The 17,953-nt window shown below is 36.9% G+C and overlaps 2 protein-coding genes across 8 annotated transcripts in view; one reads left to right on the top strand and one right to left on the bottom strand.

Moving 5' to 3' along the window:
* RMDN1 (regulator of microtubule dynamics 1) overlaps positions 1 to 2,629 on the top strand; it is a 471,818-nt gene extending 469,189 nt beyond the window's left edge. For all 3 annotated transcript variants that reach the window (XM_063299456.1, XM_063299457.1, XM_063299455.1), the window contains one exon: positions 656 to 2,629. In XM_063299456.1, the coding sequence (XP_063155526.1) occupies positions 656 to 694 (39 nt within the window). In that variant the 3' untranslated portion in view covers positions 695 to 2,629. The remainder of the gene's footprint in view (positions 1 to 655) is intronic.
* A 3,814-nt stretch (positions 2,630 to 6,443) lies between these two features.
* WWP1 (WW domain containing E3 ubiquitin protein ligase 1) overlaps positions 6,444 to 17,953 on the bottom strand; it is a 63,204-nt gene continuing 51,694 nt past the window's right edge. For 4 of the 5 annotated variants that reach the window (XM_063299446.1, XM_063299444.1, XM_063299445.1 and 1 more), the window contains 7 exons: positions 13,819 to 13,952; positions 13,583 to 13,723; positions 12,805 to 12,925; positions 12,492 to 12,596; positions 9,980 to 10,076; positions 9,777 to 9,849; positions 6,444 to 8,395 (listed from right to left, as the gene is read on the bottom strand). In XM_063299446.1, the coding sequence (XP_063155516.1) occupies positions 8,296 to 8,395; positions 9,777 to 9,849; positions 9,980 to 10,076; positions 12,492 to 12,596; positions 12,805 to 12,925; positions 13,583 to 13,723; positions 13,819 to 13,952 (771 nt within the window). In that variant the 3' untranslated portion in view covers positions 6,444 to 8,295. Of the gene's footprint in view, positions 8,396 to 8,430; positions 9,343 to 9,762; positions 9,850 to 9,979; positions 10,077 to 12,491; positions 12,597 to 12,804; positions 12,926 to 13,582; positions 13,724 to 13,818; positions 13,953 to 17,953 lie in introns of those variants that run through there. The other variant, XM_063299447.1, reaches the window with a different exon arrangement.

The raw sequence follows: 17,953 nt of genomic DNA, 5'->3' as shown, positions 1-17,953 counted from the left end.
GCCCTGAGGTAGGTTGTTCTAAGAGATGATTATTGACTCAGGTTTGTAACTAAGTAGAAACTTGAACCCAGCTCTCCCAGGGGAAGTTCAGAACGCAATGTTTGTTTCTTTGTTTAACATCTTTGTATGCTGACCCAATCAAAAACAACTCTTGACTGTTCACATTAAAAAGAAATACAGCATAAAACCCCATACAAAAATAAAAACAATTCTAGTTTTCGTTTTAAAAAAAAGATGGTAGTATCAAATCAAATTGGGGAAGGGTCTCCAAAAAACCTTGGCGTTTAAGAGCTGGCAGAAAAGCACCAAGGAGAGATCCAGTCTGATCTCCACAGGGAGGCTATTTCACATTGTTGGCACTGGATCTCCTTGCCTAAACTCCTGAATGTGAGGGATTTGCATCAGTTGGCTGGGCCAATTAGATCAGTGGAGATCTAATATTGGAGATTAATGTCTGTGTGGTAAACCTTTGGTCTGCTAAATGTTACTGAACTAACCAATTTCTTCACTGATGTAATCCTCTATTTTCTTAAAAGATAATAATCAGAGGCAAATTAGCAGAACAGCATATTAACACAACTGTTTTTACAATATTTGTGTGCTGTGGTAGAAGAGATTTCATTTTATTTTTTTCTTTTCACTTCTGTTTTTACAGGTACAAAAAGAAGCCTTGGAACTACTAAACTCTATATGACACAATTACTCAAAATGTATGAACTGATTAACTAAATAACTAACCAGAAAGCTAAATGGTTATATTGTGGTTCCAGTTGGTATATGCTTTACAAAGGGAAGAATTTTTAGAGAAAAAGAAATTCCAGATTTTACCGATATTTCCATCTATATCTATCTATCTATATGTATATATGTTCAGAATGGAGAGAAAAAAATTCAAGAAGCAGCTAGTAAGTATTCTGAAATAATAGCTTTTAGTTTTAATTCCTACTTTTCTTGCTTAAACTGTAATCTCAATAATTGTCTGGCATACAGAGAAATCATTTTAGGTGCTTCACTTTGCTGACTCCATTGTTTTTGTTTTGGACAATTTTTTAAGAGGACAGGCTATGCTTTGCTTTTATATGTCAAAGGTTAAATTGTAAGATGTCTACCCTCAGCAAGTAAAGATATTTTAAGCACTGTGGTGCCCCATCTTACATTCTTGATAGCCTCAACAGATGAATGATTTTTGAGGTTTTTTGGTTTCTGGCAAGGTTTAGTTACAGCTTCCTTGGTGTCTTTGACATCTTAATCTTATAGTTCCATGGGAGTGTAATCTGTTTGCTGCTTTTAAATAATGATAGCCTTTGTTTATGACAGGATGCTGTTTGAATGAATGAATGAATGAATGAATGAATGAATGAATGAATGAATGAATGCACCATATCTATAAAAAAAGACACCAAAAGAAAAAGCATAAATAAAAAATGGGAGAAAAGAAAAATACAAAAACATAATAAAGTTCAAGTTTGAAACACAGCGTTAAACCTTGACCATATGGATTGATACCTCTTTTTGTTACATCAGTAGAGTCAAGTCATAAGCAGAGAGCTAATCAGCCCAAGAATTTAAATCTAGGATGGCACATCTTTCTACCATATAAGAGTAAGATCATGCTTATACTTCAGTATGAAGAATTCTAAATCGTGCAAATAGCTAATATCTACCTAAACAGTTATCTTTAGTTTTTTATGAAAAAAAAATACTGTAGATTTGAAGTCACCTAGAACACATTTCACTCCTGATAGTAACTCGGGAATTTTGGGTGCTGTTAATGTATCTGCATCAGATGCAGAACAGCTGACCCTACATGGTAAGAGGCTGAAGGTTTCCTGTCCCCAAAGCTCTCTGGGTTGACACCCCTAGAAAGCAATTAAATGACCACCTCCTGGCCATGTAGTGACTAGGAAAACAGCCCCTCTCTGCCTTCTCCTTTGTGGGAAAGTAAAAGTCTCATAATTGTTAAGCAGAATCTGTCTTTGTTAAAACAAAGAAAAGAATTGGGAAAATGCCTTTTACCTTTAAGCAGATACATGTGAAATTCTGCTAAAGAAATAAAAATGCAGGACTGCTCAAATCACAGACAGCAACTTAGAAGACGTTCCAGTATAAAAATATATACAAAAAGATAAGGCTCCGCAGTTCTTATTTAGAAGGAACTCCTCTCACAACAAAGGCAATTAAACTTAATACTACTGTTAGCTAACTTTTCCCTATTCTTCTAGAAAATACTTTGGTATTACCTCTTTGCCAATTTGTTACCCAAGAAATCCTTCTTCCTGCAAATTCTAACTTTAACTGTTGGAGGAGCATCTGAATTCTTTGTTTCCACTTTCCCTCCCCATGTTAGCACCCAGATTCTTGTCTCCCTCCTGACAGAGTACTGTGGGCAATTGCCAAAGGAATAAATGCTTTTCCACCTGGAGAATGAGGGGTTAGAAAATTATGTGAACCTTTTGACACAGTAGAGCTTGATTCCAATTTTAGTCAAGTTTTAAAGAGTTGCAAAGCATATTTGGAAGATGTTGGTACATAGTTTATTATTCACAGGAAGCCTTATTTTTCAGAATATTTCAGAGGGTTTCATGTAGCAAAACCATTTAAACATTTGCTCATTAAAACCAGCAAGGTGTACTTTGGTTGTCCCATTTATTAACATCTTTATTGGACATCAACCTCCCTCCCTCCCTCCCTCCCTCCCTAAGCTGCCTTGGGGAAGTCAAAGCATCTTTATAAGCCTTTATGTGTGTTCAATAGATAGAGGATGGATGGATGGATGTACTGTAGATACGCAGAAAAACATACATAGACACAATACATGGGAATCTGGGTCTGTTCTCCATTTTCCATACAAATTCTAATGAGTAGTGCTGTTCATTTGAGTAAGAATGCACTTACACTTTCTTTCTTAAATACTGAAGTCTTCCTTCGAAATAACCCATCAAGGATATTAGACAAACTGGAGCTAATCTGGTGGAGGATAACAAAGATGTCAGATATGGAAGAGATCTTGTTTGAGATCTTCCCATAGAAGTTGAATGCCCATCTACTTGGATTTCCTGATTGAACCTGATTGATTTTAATAGTTCATTGTGATGGAAGGAGTCCTTTCATATACTGCATAACGTTTTCTGGAAATTGTTGCAATATAGCTGCTGTCATGATAGGCACTGCTGGCATTTATTAGAAACCCAACTGTTGAGTTGTTCCCACCAACCCTTCAATCTCTCTAGAATCTGCCATCCCAGCTTATCTTTTTATCTTTTTCATCAAGCAGATTAGTATATTTTTCTCTAGTAAAAAGCATTTACGCATCTACCCCAAATTACAAAATAATTTGAGGAATTCAGAATCAAGAAGTCATGAGAGAATAAAACAAACCAAAGGATGCTAGCAGATTTTTTTCTCATATAAAGAAATTGATAGGGAGAGATCCAGCCCACAGCCCCTCCTTTGTGGGGTGCTGCAGGGTTCGGTACTCTCCCAGCTCCTTTTTAACATCCACATGAAACCACTGGGTGAGGTAATCCACCATCATGGGATAAGGTATCATCAATGCGCAGGTGATACCCAATTATACATCTCCATCCCAGGTGATTTAAGTGATCCTTTGACCACCCTTTCTCAGTGCCTGGAGGCTGTGGGGGTCTGGAAGGGGAACAACAGGCTTCAGCTGAACCTTGGTGAGACAGTGTGGCTGTGGGTTGAGGCTCCTCTGTATCCGGGAGTTTACCATCTTTGGTTCTGAATGGGGTTCCACTGCCCCAGACAGACCCAGTACAGAATCTGGGGGTCCTCCTGGACTCACAACTCTTGCTCAAGGAGCAGGTGGCAGTCATGGCCAGGAAGGCCTTTGCTCAACTTCATGTTGTGTGCCAGTTACGCCCCTTCCTGGATCGGGAGGCCCTCCAATCAGTCACTCATGTCCTAGTCATCTTCCGTATAGACTATTGCAATGCACTCTACGTAGGGCTACCCTTAGCTACAGCTGGTTCAAAATGCACCCATGCGAACAATTTTGGGTGTCCCAAGGATGACACATGTAACACCTTTGCTGCGGGAGTTGCTATGGGTGCCAGTTTGCTTCTGGGTCCAATTCAAGGTGTTGGTTATTACCTTTAAAGACCTAGGTGGCATACATCCAGGTTACCTGAGGGACCATCTCATCCCCATTATATTGACCTGTGCCATTTGGTCAGGCAGAGAAGCATGTTGCGGACCCCGTCTATGAAAGAACGTTGATTGGCGGTGCCCAGGAAGAGAACCTTCTCTTCCGTTGCCCCCGCAGAACACTCTTTCCCCAGAGGTGAGGCAGGCCCTCACTCTCCTGGTCTTCCAGAAAGAGGTAAAGTCCTGGCTCTGCCAAGTCGTGTGGGGTGTGAATAGGGTAACCAGCCCTGGGGGTGGTTAGCATCCTGAATATGCTACCATAGATCAAGATTTTAATTAGTATTTATTCTTGTTTTATTGCAATCTGCCCAGAGAAGCTCTTTGAGATGGGCAGTGACTAAATTCAATAAATAAATGCTATCATTCGCTAAGCAAACAAAAGCCTCTTAATTTAGTTTCTTGAATTGCTCAGCAAGCATGTTACAGGATGAAGGATCCTGAGACACTTACCCTCAAGTCCCCCAAAGGATCTGTGTTCAAATGGACCTAAGCAAAACAATTTTCAGAATGAGGGAATGACAACCCAAGGTATCTCAAGAGATGGGTAGGGAGCACCTGGCTACCATGAATAAGTCTCCGGGACCAGGCCAATTACATCTGAGAGTTCTGAAGGAGTTTGCAGATAATGATCTAGACCCAGATCTTTTCTATGATCCCTGAGAAATCATGAAAGACGATTTTCAAAAAGGGAATGGTGAGATGGTTAGCTTGACATGGATACTGAGCAACATTCTAGAACAAATTGTTAAGCAATTTGTGAGCATTTAGAAAAGAATGGATTGCTTTTGGAAGGAGCCAGCATACAGTTACGAAGAATAAATCAAGCCAATTTGATCCCATTTTTTGGTGGTATGGCCGGTTCAGTTCAGGGTCCTGGGGCAGCAGAGTTGGGCTGAGGGACTGATACCTAGGTTGGCCCAGAGGAGGCAGTTCCCCTCTCAGAGGTGCATCCACCTGAGTTTTGAGTTTGGCATCAGCTGAAAGCACAGGGTTGGGGAAGCAGGGCCGCTGTTGCCAACTGGGACAGTCTGATGGCTTCAGAGGCCCTGCAGATAATTGGATGTGAAACTCTGAGTCAAGTTGAGGTCCACAGGGCCTTTGGTTTGTTGCTACAGTAAGGATCTCCCTGCTGCACAGCAACAACCCTTCATAAGGTATTAGACCAGGGTTTCTCAACCAGGGTTCTGTGGCACTCTAGGGGTCTGGGAGAGGTCACTGGGGGTTCCCTGGGAGATCACGATTTATTTAAAGAATAATTTCAAATTATGGCAACTTCACATTAAAGAGGTAAGTTTTGTTCTTTATTTTTAGTTTAAGAACACTGTTAATGTGTATATACAGGCCTACACATGAAACAAATATAATCATTTTGTAACTTCTGGCCTATATTTGAGCCTGAATATGCAGGGGTTCCCTGAGACCTGAAAAATATTTCAAGGGTTCCTCCAGGGTTAAAAGGTTGAGAAAGGCTGACCTACTGGGTCACTGTGAAGAGTATGCTAGCCATCTGATGGACAAAGTCGATCAGATCTGCTGTAAGTTGGACTCTGGTTTTGGTGCAGGTCCTGTGGAGGTTACTAGGGCTGGCTCTAGCTTGGTTATCTGGGGAGAGTTTGATCCTGTTGGGCCTGAGGAAGTGGACAGGGTCCTTGGAGCTGTTAGTGCAGCCACCTTTGTGTTAGATCTATGTCTCTCCTGGCTAAGACCTCCCGGGAAGGGACATGTGGTTGGGTTCTGGTGGTGGTGAACTCCTCTTCTAGGGAGGGGGTAGTTCTGCTGTCTCTTGAGGTGGTGGTTCACCCCCCTCTCAAGGAGCCATCTCTAGACCCCACTATTCTGGACAATTTTCGTCCAGTTTCCAACCTTCCTTTTAGGGAAGGTTGTAGAGAAGATGGTTGTGTTGCAGCTCAGAGGATTCTGTTAGAAGTGGATTATCTGGACCTCTCTCAGTCAGGCTGTAGGCCTGGGTATGGGACTGAGATGGCACTGACTGCACTCCTGGATGTTAAATAATTCTTTTAATTTACAGTACCAGAAAAAAATAGCAAAATATAAAATGGAAGAGAAATTATACTTAAGCACAATCACTATCATTTACATTTACTTACCTCATGCTCCCTTGTTTAGCTCCCCTGAATTCCAATACAATTGGCTTTGGAGCTTTGTTTTCCCCTTTGCCCCCTCCCCCCAAATAAACTTATGCCAGAATTTCACTTGTATTCTTTTTTGCAAAATGTCCTCTGAATAATAGAGCAAATAAAAATAAGCAGAGTATATTTTGTGATGCACTGTGTTCTTTATTGTTAATTATTGATTTACAAGATTAACTGTTGCAATGGTTCTCTCAGTCATTCAATAGTGCAAATAATAGTGTTTCTGTTGTACTGAATATAGAATTAGAATTTAGGTAAACCATTTCTTTCTTCAGATACTTTTTAAGGTGTTTTTTATTTATAAACTAATATGAATAATTCAGGTGAATCCAAAAGATTTTTTTCCAAATTTTAGGAATACAGTGAGAGGGCATTACGAAATTAAAACCATCTTGATAGGGGGAAGTTATCTAACAAGATAGACTGAAGGCCCATTAATTCAGTGCTTTTATCAAAGCATTCACAGGTTAATATCCATGAATAATAAAGTGTAACAATATGTAGAAAAATAAGGTTTTGGTAGAATTCAACTGCTATATTGAGAAAATGAGTAACAGCAGAATCATACTGCATTTACAGATTTTTTGCAGTTTGATATGTTACAGAAATGTTAATTCTAGGAAATTTATTTTGTGTGTGTACAAAACTGTAAGTTTAATGGAATTTACAATGAGTAATGAAAACATGATACAATGGTAATTTAAAATGTTACTCTAATAAGGAAGCACAGTTTGCTAAAAGTAGCATTTGATATAATTCACATCAATGTTGTCAAATTTATTATACATTTGCTAATAGCAAATGCCCCTCAATACTGCTAAAATAATTTAATTTTATATATATTGTACACTTAATGACAAATAAGACTTAGCCTTTATAAAAACAAATTTTAAAGATGTTTAAGAACATCTGGATTTATTTTCTTGAACTTAAAGGGATGAGAATACTGAACGCTATTCAAAATTAATTCAATTGTGCAAGCTTTTGTGACTAGTTTCATTAGGGCTCTCTAAATCCATAGCAAAATAAAAAATAAAAATCCATGAGCAGAGCAATTCACATTACATTTCATATCCTCCTAAATTTCAAATTAGCTTATCCTATGAAATTGAGGCATATAACCAATATTATGGAAAAGCTGGTAAAATACCAGACTAGGAGAGAATATGTAAGCAACTTTTATTTTTTCTTCTTCAAGATTACCTACTGTTCTCCTGGAAATAACCCAAGATAGTATGTAAACAATTTTAATGCTGATCAATGAATTAAAATAGTCTGTTCAGCTTCTACTGTGAGTCAGAACAGTGGCACCAATGTCTTAATAATCACATTCATTTTACTGTACATTACTCTTGTGCAAGTAATAAAGGCTTTACTCATGACCATGGCTACATACACGTAGCAAAGAGGGTTAACAGCTATTACCTTTTTAAGAAATCAAGCTGATAGAATTACATTCTATCACCTCAAAAAGCCAGCAGCATTTTTCTACATAGAAGATGTATTTGGCAGAAGCCTTTAACACCTTTTATAACAGCCATGCAATAGAAAGAACCTTAGAGATGTTGCATAAGTTAGAAGAATACAGAGCAGTCTGTACATTTCTGAAGTCAAGAATGAAACTCCTGATCTTCTGAATGGCTGTGACGTTTTTAAGTTTAAAGCTCTATAAAACTAGAGCTGACTATTTTATGTGTGTGTGTGTGCGTGTGTGTGTGTGTATACACACACACACACACATTTTAAAATAAAGTCTTATTCTGCTTCAATTTCATTCTGGCCAATCCGTGAGGGGCAAAATAAATAAGTAGAGAAAGTAAAACTTTTTGCATATCTTTGTGGAAGAACAGAACTTCTTTTAAAAAAGATTTCCAGAAAAACTGCTGTACAGAAGAAACAGCTTATATACAACTAACTGTGCAATTTAGTTGCTCCAGCCTATCTGAAAAAAATGAAAGCTTCACTTCGATGAGTCTTACTCTTGTCCAAATCCTTCTGTCTCCTCAATTGCAAAAAGCAACTTCTCTTTCAGCTGTTCGTAGCTTTTATAAGGCGGTAAATCCAAACGATTAAAACTGCAGAGAAAAGTAAAACAAAAACTATTTTTTGTCTATTTCCTATTTCATTCAATTTCATTTTACATCTTCAGTACTACCAGCTCTATCATTTAAACATTTTTCTCCATTTAGTCTTTGATTCAAAAATTGTCAATTTCTAAGAAAACTCTGAAAAATGCATTATAGATAAGGCAATTTCCAAAGTTTTCATACCTCAGAAGTATACATTTCTTGGCCAAATTGGCAAAGCGATATTGACAGGACTTCCTCCAGTACTTGTTCTTGTGTTTTTCACTCAGCATGCACTGAGAAACATTTTGTCTCGGTTGGCCTTAAAAACCAAGCTCCTCTGCAGAAAAAGATTGTTTTAAACCAAATCCATCCCTCAATACCTGCACAAAAGAACAAATTTGGTGCAACTTATTGCGTGTCTCTAAATGTGACAGCGCCTGACACTTGAAACAGCTCAATAGAATACATACAGCAAAAAAGGGGAAAATGGGTTATGTGTTTAGAAATCACCCCAAAGCTAAGCAGAGTTGTAGCTGGATAGTGCTTTGTTAGATAGCAAAGAAATTCTAGGACTGTATGCTAGACAAAGAAGTAAAAAAAATAATAATCCCAAAATTGGTAATAGAAACTGTTTCCATGTTGCTGCTAAATAAACTATGGATTTGTCTGTGTAATCACTAAGAGTTGAACTACACTTCAGCATATCTTACCTACTATGCTAAGAAAATATAATATACACGCACTAGTCCAATGCTGGTATCACCTCTGCAGCCAAGCATACCTCGAAAGTGTAGCAATGAATGAGCAAAACTACATCATAAAATCTTTGCTTGTTTCTTGCTAAAATAAATGGGACTTGATAATCATCATGACTACTATAAATCTATCTAGTCCAATGGATCTATTCAGCACATGACTAAGTCTGAATTCAGGCCTTCCTCCAGATAAATTTTCTGTTTTATTTTATTTTTATTTATTTAGCACATTTTTCCACCACCCATCTCAAACACAACTCTGGGCGGCTTACAATACATTAAAACAACAATTCATATCAATTAAAAACATATAAATATACAATATAACAAAACTCTAGAAATACATAATTATTATAAGATAAGTAAAAAGCTAAAACCCAAGATGGTAAGGTGTTAAAATTCCCTGGAGCCGTATTATGGCGCCAGCCACCCCCACGATGAACCATCTCCTCTTCCGCCCCAAGCGAGGTGGCACAGCCACGTCTTAAACCCCTTCCTAAAGGCCAAGAGGATAGGGGCTTCCCTTATCACTTATTCCAAAGGGCGGGAACTATGGCAGAGAAGGCCCTCTTCCTGGACCCTGCCAATTGACACACACTTGTGGACAGGGTCTGCAACATGTTTTAACTCACCACGTGTGACTTCTTGGTAGCCAGGTCTCTTTTCCAACTTTTTCAATGCAAAATTTCTGAGGACCATTGCTTCCTAAAAAAAGATTAATAAAAAAAGTTTTACAGTAATCATAAAGAACTTAATGACATTTTAATATTTGGGAGAAAGTGTAGCTTTATAAGAACAAGCTACTATTTCAGAATTATTTACACTGATTAGTTACCCATGAGCTCTGCAAATCCTCCCAGTGGTAACCGGCAAGTACCAGTCACAAACTGCATCAGTCTCATACGGACTTCATTGTCAGCTTCTTTTATGAACTATAAACAAATTTAAAAGACATATTATTCTGAAGTATCAGCTAATTAAGAATTCATTATATTTAATAGAATTTTTTGATGTTAAATATTACACTTGACTTGGCTCAACTTTTTCTACTAAAATAAAATGTAACAGTCCAGGAGAGTTGTGTAACATAAAGGCAAAATACATAGCCCACTCAAAAAAATGAACACCATCACTAATACACTTGTATGAAATAAACCTCACATAAAAGCAACAACCTAGAAACACACTACGTAAGAAAATATGTAATTACAACACACATCTCACAAAAATAAAAAGAAACCCTCACCAATAAACATCTGCAGAACCAAGATTATCTGATTACATTATAAGGTTTTATATTGCTTGCTTCAATTATAATAAGCCTGTAAATTGCTTTATATTTTAGGACATACTTAAATTTTGTTAGCTCACACTGCAAGAGATTCCACTAAGCAACCACTGGAATGAGATTCCCAGTGGAAGAGACCCCATATGGGTTCATCTCAAAAGATTCCCAAAAAATCTATGCTGAAGGTTTGCTTTAGTTTGATTGGCTCTTTTGAAGTTTTTGCCTTTGGAGTTGTTCATTCACCCTTACATTCCATCCTTTGCATCCTTGCATTCCCATCCTTGGACTCTTTCTTTGTGGAGACTTCACAGTGCATTTTAAAATGCAAAAGACTCTTTACTGGTTGGCCTAATAAGCTTTAAAAAGGGGGGGTGTACTGTTGATATAGCTCATGATGCATTTTGCTCAAAAGTTTTTTTTTTATTTATTTGACCTGTTTTCTGCAGTTCTGTTTTTTAGCATTTCGGGTATCAAAAATGCTGTCCTGCCAAGCAAGGGTGTGCGCATAACTTGCTAACAAGTACTGACACCGTAAATATAATTTTGGCAGCCAAGCAGGGAAAGCTGTTTCTGTTTCCCAATGTGTGGCTTCTTAAGAGTCCATCCTTTCTTCATTCTTCATTCATTAACATTCTTCTGATGTTAATGATCATTTCAGCAGCTAAAAACTGCAATTCTATTTTTGTTTTTGGCACTCAACCAGGGAGAAAAAGGTAAGACTTCAGACCAGTCACTCTTTCAGCCCAACTCACCTCACACGGTTGTTGTTGTGGGGAAAATAGGAGGAGGAAGGAGTATAAGAGTTCTCCACCTTGATTAATTTATAAAAATAATAAAGGCAGGATAAAAAAAATATTAAACTTTTAAATACTAGCAGAAGAACACAATCCAGGTTCCTGTCTGCCTGCGAGCCTAGGGTTAGGCCCACACGACAGAGATTTACAAGAGGATATTTATTTTAAAACATTTTAAAAGTAATTCCTTAATGGACTGACTGGAATTATTTTTTTCTTACTGCTCAAACAGGTAACTTATTGAAAGTGTTGTGTGAGAGTTAAGAAACATGGGGCCATCCTCTCTCTCCTCACATTCCTTTCCATTCGAACAACTATACCCCCAGGGCAAATAATTGCTGTAAGTTCAAGGAAGACTAGGGAGAAAGCTTCCAATTTGGGCTGCAAAGCCCTGGAGGACCAGTAGATGGCAGCAAAGGTGTAAAGCTTTCTCTTTTGCCTAGAGTTTGTCCAGATTCTTGCAGACCTAAAAGCTTGTTCTAAATCTAGTGTTTCATAAAGCCAAAATATCTTAAAACTGTTTTGGTTTAGGATTTGAGATTCTACCAAGTAGTAACAAGTACAAAATGGCTCATGAAAATGTCTGGACTGCAATGTTCTATTTCAAGTTTGAAACAAAATACATTTTCTGTTTCATGCATTTCTTACAAGTGCTTTAAATGTACACTGACAAATTCTGAATGGTTTTGAGGCACAATGATGTTAACCCTTATTTCTAAAATCTCTTTTCACAGTTGAAAAAGTATAGCTAAGGTATTTTTTAAAAATGTAAATGAGCTTAGAAAAAGCTTTAATTGAGAGACTGGATTCACTGTCTGAGTGAACTTTTTCAACATTTCTGGAACAGATTACCAAACACATTCAGATGTTCTTTAAGTACAAAATAAAATTATTGCTCTGTTCAAATGCTTCCATGTTTGGTATCTTCACTTTGAGAAGAAACTCACATTCAATTCCATGCCTACAAAGCAGAGGTGAAAGCTTGGAGAACCCCTTAGGCAATCTTTTCACTATGGCAAGAGATAGTCAATTGAAAATGCAAGATTACTTCAGTGTAGGGAAAAATAGGGAATACCAATTACATTGAAGAAATAACACACACTAAATCTTTGGGGAGTTCTGCAAATTTCTATAGTAGTCTTATATGAAGAACATATGAAAAATTCCTCCAGGTATCTTTGCTTTATTTCAGAATTTCCTTTAAAAAAATCATATGGTCACTGACTTTATGTTTGCTGGTCTTCTGAACAAATAAAATATTATACCTGCCAGAACCATATTATTTGTTTGCTATTCCTTGTATAATGGCGATAAACAGTGTTTCTTTGCCAGTCCGCCAAATCAACCTCTTGCATACCACAAAGCATAACCTAGAAAAGTTCACAAAATTTAAGATAGTATTAGCTTGGGTTTTCTGAAATGTAAATTAAAACATTTTCAATATACTGTTTTATAGCACTTCAAGATATATCTGCTTGCTTATTTACTGAACATGGATATAACCACTTGCTTGTATTAATCTTCACTGTAATATTTTAATTTATAAGATTTTTGTCCACTATAGCTGAAAAATCTCACCTCCAGTTCTTTTTCATCAAAATACTGTAGCCATTGAAGAGGAACAACTTCATTGAATCCATCCAGGAAAGCTTTGGTTTGTTCTTGAACTCCTCGTGAAAACCGCCATTCTGCCATTAAACTAAAACAGAAGAAACTTTGTAACTCTGAAAATAGAATCCTTTATTTTAAAGCATATAATGTATAACCATTTGAATAAACCTGAAAGACTCCAGAATTATTATTTTTTAAGACTGCATCCATAGCATTACTGATTACATGCCATCAAGTCAGATTTTTCTCCATGGCAATTTGGTGCACTGGAATTCCAATGTATCCCATCTTAATCTTAGTGCTCTGCTGGACAAACATAGTCTGAGGATTAACTATGAAAATTTGCAGCCTGAGCTCTAGCTGTAAAAAACAGAATACTGAGCCAGGTGAAAAACTGGACTACCCAATTTGTACATATTACATACATATACTATTTAGAACGGCTATGCAGAAGAGCTGAACGCATGCATTTTGGGCAATTCCATATTTTGGGCAGTTCCTCTTTTTCACAACAGTCTCTGCACTTCATCATATATCAACCTTCTAACAAGATTATTGGATTCAGAGAGTACTCTAGGGAAAGATACAGAAAATCCTTTTTCCTCTCACTTATTGTTCTTAAGAGTCCATGGAACTGCTTACTGAGGTAATGCCAAAAATTATGCAGAATGGTAGATTTTTCATATATACTACTACGTATAAGAACAAATCCATCATTGTCCTTTACTTTTCTCTATCCCCCTACCCAATATATTCTTCTTTGTTTTCTTCAGTAACAAGTAAATTTGATCCTCCTGATTTCAGCTCATGTGAAGTAACCTTCCCTAGCAGCTCCATGTCAACACAGAAGTACATTTCTAAATTACACTCCTCTATATTGTTGTCCCTAAGAGAGAAAGGTAAAAAAAAAAAAAGATTAACAAAATATGTTCACTTTACTTTGGCACAAAAAACTGTGAACATCTGAAAAGATTTACAAACCTTATCCAAATTAGAGAATTATAAAACTCAGTGTCAATAGATTCCAAATCTTTTATTGTGAGTTTCTTATTTAGCATGCGCTTGTAGAATGGCAGGGAAAACCCAGTATCAATGAATTTGCCATGAAACAATGCCTGTTGAAGATTTAAGAAGTCAGTGTAGTATTTGATATAAACAGTTTTAAGTATTTTGCACAAAAAAGCAGTAATTGCTGTAACAAAGAAGTTTATAGAAAATAGTACATCTGATAAAAACACTGTACTGAAAACTCAAAATGGATTATTTCTAGTTGTAGTAAGTAGAATGACATATATGGATTGTGTGCAGAAGAAGGCTTAAGCAAAACAGGAAACAAGAACACCATCAATGCTGAAGGAAGCCCCGACAAATAAACAATTACCTTGGCAGGTGATAATTCAGATATAGGTTCAGAACATAGCCATATAACCAGTGTCATAAATGGAACAGAATAATAGTCATGAACTATACATTCCCAAGTGAACACTCTACATAACTATGCTCTAAACACACATCTAGTTAAGGGCCAATGTTAAAAGAAAGGGGAAAAAAATCTAACCAAAAGAAAATAAGCTATGGTAGGTAGAAGGAACTAAATAAGTCCTTTTAAGAAGGTATCCTTAAGGTACACTTATATGCAGTTAAGGAATCTACCAAACCCTATTCTAACTTTAGAAAACATCCAAATAAGTTTCTTTACCCAGTAGATATATGGGCCCATCCAAATCCAACTGTTCCAGTTTTATATTAATTAATCACAGTTCTGTCCAACAAATATTATATATGTATGTGTGTGTGTGTGTGTGTGTGTGTATGCAACTTTCTTGAATTTATTTACTAGATTTATATCACATCTGTCCTTCAGGAGCTCAAGGCAGCCTATCTATTGCTCCCCTCCTCCTATTTCCTCTTACAACAACCACCCTCTGAGGTAGGTTGACCTGAGAGTAAAGGGCCAAAATTCACCCAGTGAGCATCCATGGATGAGAATAGATTAAAACCTGCATTTCCTCAGTCTAACATATTTTCCTAATATATGCATAGTATGTTCATTTTAAATAGGAAGTACACTGAAAACACTGCAGAATCTGAAGAACTGTCTTTATATCAGACATAGCAGTCCAATTAGTATGAATTATGTCATCTCACTTATGAGAATCAAAAAAAAGTTACTTGTGATCTGTACTAAGAATGTATATTTTTTTAAAATCCATTTAATCATGTCTGATTCTCAGAGACTGCCGGGATAAGTCCCTGCAGTTTTCCTGTCAAGGATTTTTGGAAGTGGTTTGCCATTGCCTCCTTCCTAAGGCTGAGCAAGAGGGACTGGCCCAAGGTCACCCAGCTGGCTTCATGCCAAGTGGGGACTAGAGCTCACAGTCTCCTGATTTCTAGCCCACAAACTAGCTCTCAAGTATGTATAGAACCATGCAGATTAGGACATAATTCTCAGTATGTATCTCAGTATCCAATGGCACTGGATCCCTTCAAATAAAAGTTAAGACTGGCAGAGCACCTAAATTTCCATAGTCACATACTTTACCTGGATCTTTCCATTAACGGCAGAAAAAAATGTGTTAAAATATCTATCATGTTATATTGTTAAAACTTGCATTTATTTTATATTAAAATACTTATTTACACTTATATTGGTACTGGTAATAATACATATAATAGGCTTCTTCAATGCGTTAGCAAACCGACAACAATATCTGAATGAATTAAAGATCAAGATTGTTGGAAGTAAAAGGAAGGAATATAAAGTCGGTTTGTTTGACCAAGGTTAAAATAGGGCATGTTTCTATAAAGCCCTTTACAGACTTTTTGCTGACACCAGGACTGAACAGTTGATAATTTTTGAATTTGCATATTGAAAAGAGATGGGTTATGGGAAGACAAGATGTTTGTTTGTAACCTTATAGGGGTGAAGTTATTAAGTTTGTTTATTCTTGCGATGAAGATCAAAAGTGACTTCTTTAAATATTTTTTGCTTTTTCTTTCCTTGTACTTTTTATTCTTTCTTTCTCTAAGTTTAGTTTGTATTTGCTTTTGCTATTGTAATCAAAATCTTCAATAAAAATTATTATTAAAAAGGCTGGAAATTGGATCTATTAATTGAGATAGGAGATGCTGTTAGCCAGAGATTCTAAGATCAAGCAAACAAGAAAATAAAGAAAGTAAGTTATTAGAGACACATTCAAAATATAATAAATCAGACTCAAGCACACACATTAAAGCAAATCAACCATCTGATCACAAGTGCTTGTCTTAAAATGTTGCCTATATGACTGCGATGAAGGATCTCTCAAGTAAATAACTTCCTCACTTGCTTTTCCTGAATATCCACTAACTCTAATACATTGCAACCTTAAATTAGAGACTTGTGTCTCTTGCTCTGCACCAGCTTTGTTACTTGAATTTCCCTAACTTGATTATCCCTAGATCCCATCCTCAGATCCCATGAATGGAGGTGGGGGAGAAGGTGGCTTGACCATTTACTATGGACCACTAAAAACAGTCTTTGTTTAGTCTAATAGTATCTTATCAGCTGAAATATGGCCACCTGCTACTCTGTTTCTCCCACTTTTCCTTCAAGTGCTGCTACAAGCTTGCACTTGCCAGAAATACACGCCAGGTGGTTTTTCAAGTTGAAACACAATCATGCACAGGAACTGCATGTCACAACTGCAGAGTCATTCTGTTCACGTTCACTACTGTTTCTTAAGGTACTACCAATAGAAAAAAAAAATTATTTTTGTCTGGAAACTACAGTAAAAGCCTTATATTATCTCTGGGGTAGGTAGATCAAAGAATGGGATCAGATAACTCTCTCTTTGATCCAAATGACAGATAAGTCAGAAAGGGGTTTTAAAAAAGACAATCTGGTAGGCCTGTTGAAGGAGGCACTGACAACAGGGTCCACCTGCTGTGTTACATACTTTTCTTTTGTTAAAGCATTTTTAGCCTGCTTCCCAATAAGGTGAGTTAGCTTATGCTTCAATTTGGAAGCAGCTTATAGCAACAAGTCCCTCCCACATCCCTACAGAAACCTGATACTTTCTTCATTCACTATGCAGTTGAAAATGAAGAATGATCTGTGAATATAGTACGGATTGGAGTATTAGACTGAGCATTTATTTTCCCCAATACATAATCATAATTCATGTTTTTAGGGAAAGGACAAGCTTCTCTTGCCTAACAAAACACTGCTGCTTGTAGAGATTGTTGTCTAATAAATAATATAGCCATGATATGAATATTTACCATGCAAGTCACAAATTTCCTATTATAGCACGGTTTTCTTAATAGTCAGAACTGCCTGCTTTTCAAATTATTCCAAAGTTTGTAATAATCAGAGCATATCCTCCTCAGTGTCTTGACATTCTATAATTTTAAGGAATCTGCTGTTTCTTTCAGTGTCATTTTCAATACTTCATGTGACATGATTGTATCTTTTTAAAGATAAATGTTTTCAGCTCTGAGCATAGCTTCAAAATATGTATGATATACAGAACAGCCTGTGAATTTCATTCCCTCTCCCTTTCCCAATAGATCTTTATACCAAGGCTGCAATCCTAAACTCTTACCTTAGAATAAATATCACTGAACTCATAGGTCTTACAGTATTTCTGAGCAGATACACTGTTCATATAAGACTGCATAAGACTGCAATGCATTCACCCCATGTGATTAAAACCATATAAGAAAGACAAACCACACTCAGCAGAAAGGCTGTGCAAATCCTTTGAAAAGAGTGCTTTGGAACATGTGGGAATACCTACAAAGCAACTGTTTTTGTTTTTGTTTTTATCATTAAAGCAACTTAGTCTTTCCAGATTTGGTGCTTTAACAGCTACTTCTAATTGTCTCCACATGCACACACTTCAGAGATTGCCAGAAACAGCTGCCAAAGGAGCCACATGAGCCTGGAAAAACATGATTGCTTTAACGATTTCAAAAGAGATGTTTCATATACGTCCAAGCATGTTATGAACCATCTCATTTGAAGAATCTGCACAGCCCTATCCATCAGGCCTAATTCCTTTAGCCTGCTTAACTCTGACATCCTCCACATGATAAATGAACAATTCCTGAAATGGAAGGCCAGATCAACTTG

This window comes from Candoia aspera, chromosome 3, assembly GCF_035149785.1.
Source record: "Candoia aspera isolate rCanAsp1 chromosome 3, rCanAsp1.hap2, whole genome shotgun sequence".
Classification (NCBI taxonomy): domain Eukaryota; kingdom Metazoa; phylum Chordata; class Lepidosauria; order Squamata; family Boidae; genus Candoia; species Candoia aspera.
Note: the sequence above shows the minus strand (reverse complement) of the source record. Positions and strands in the feature narration are given on the sequence as shown.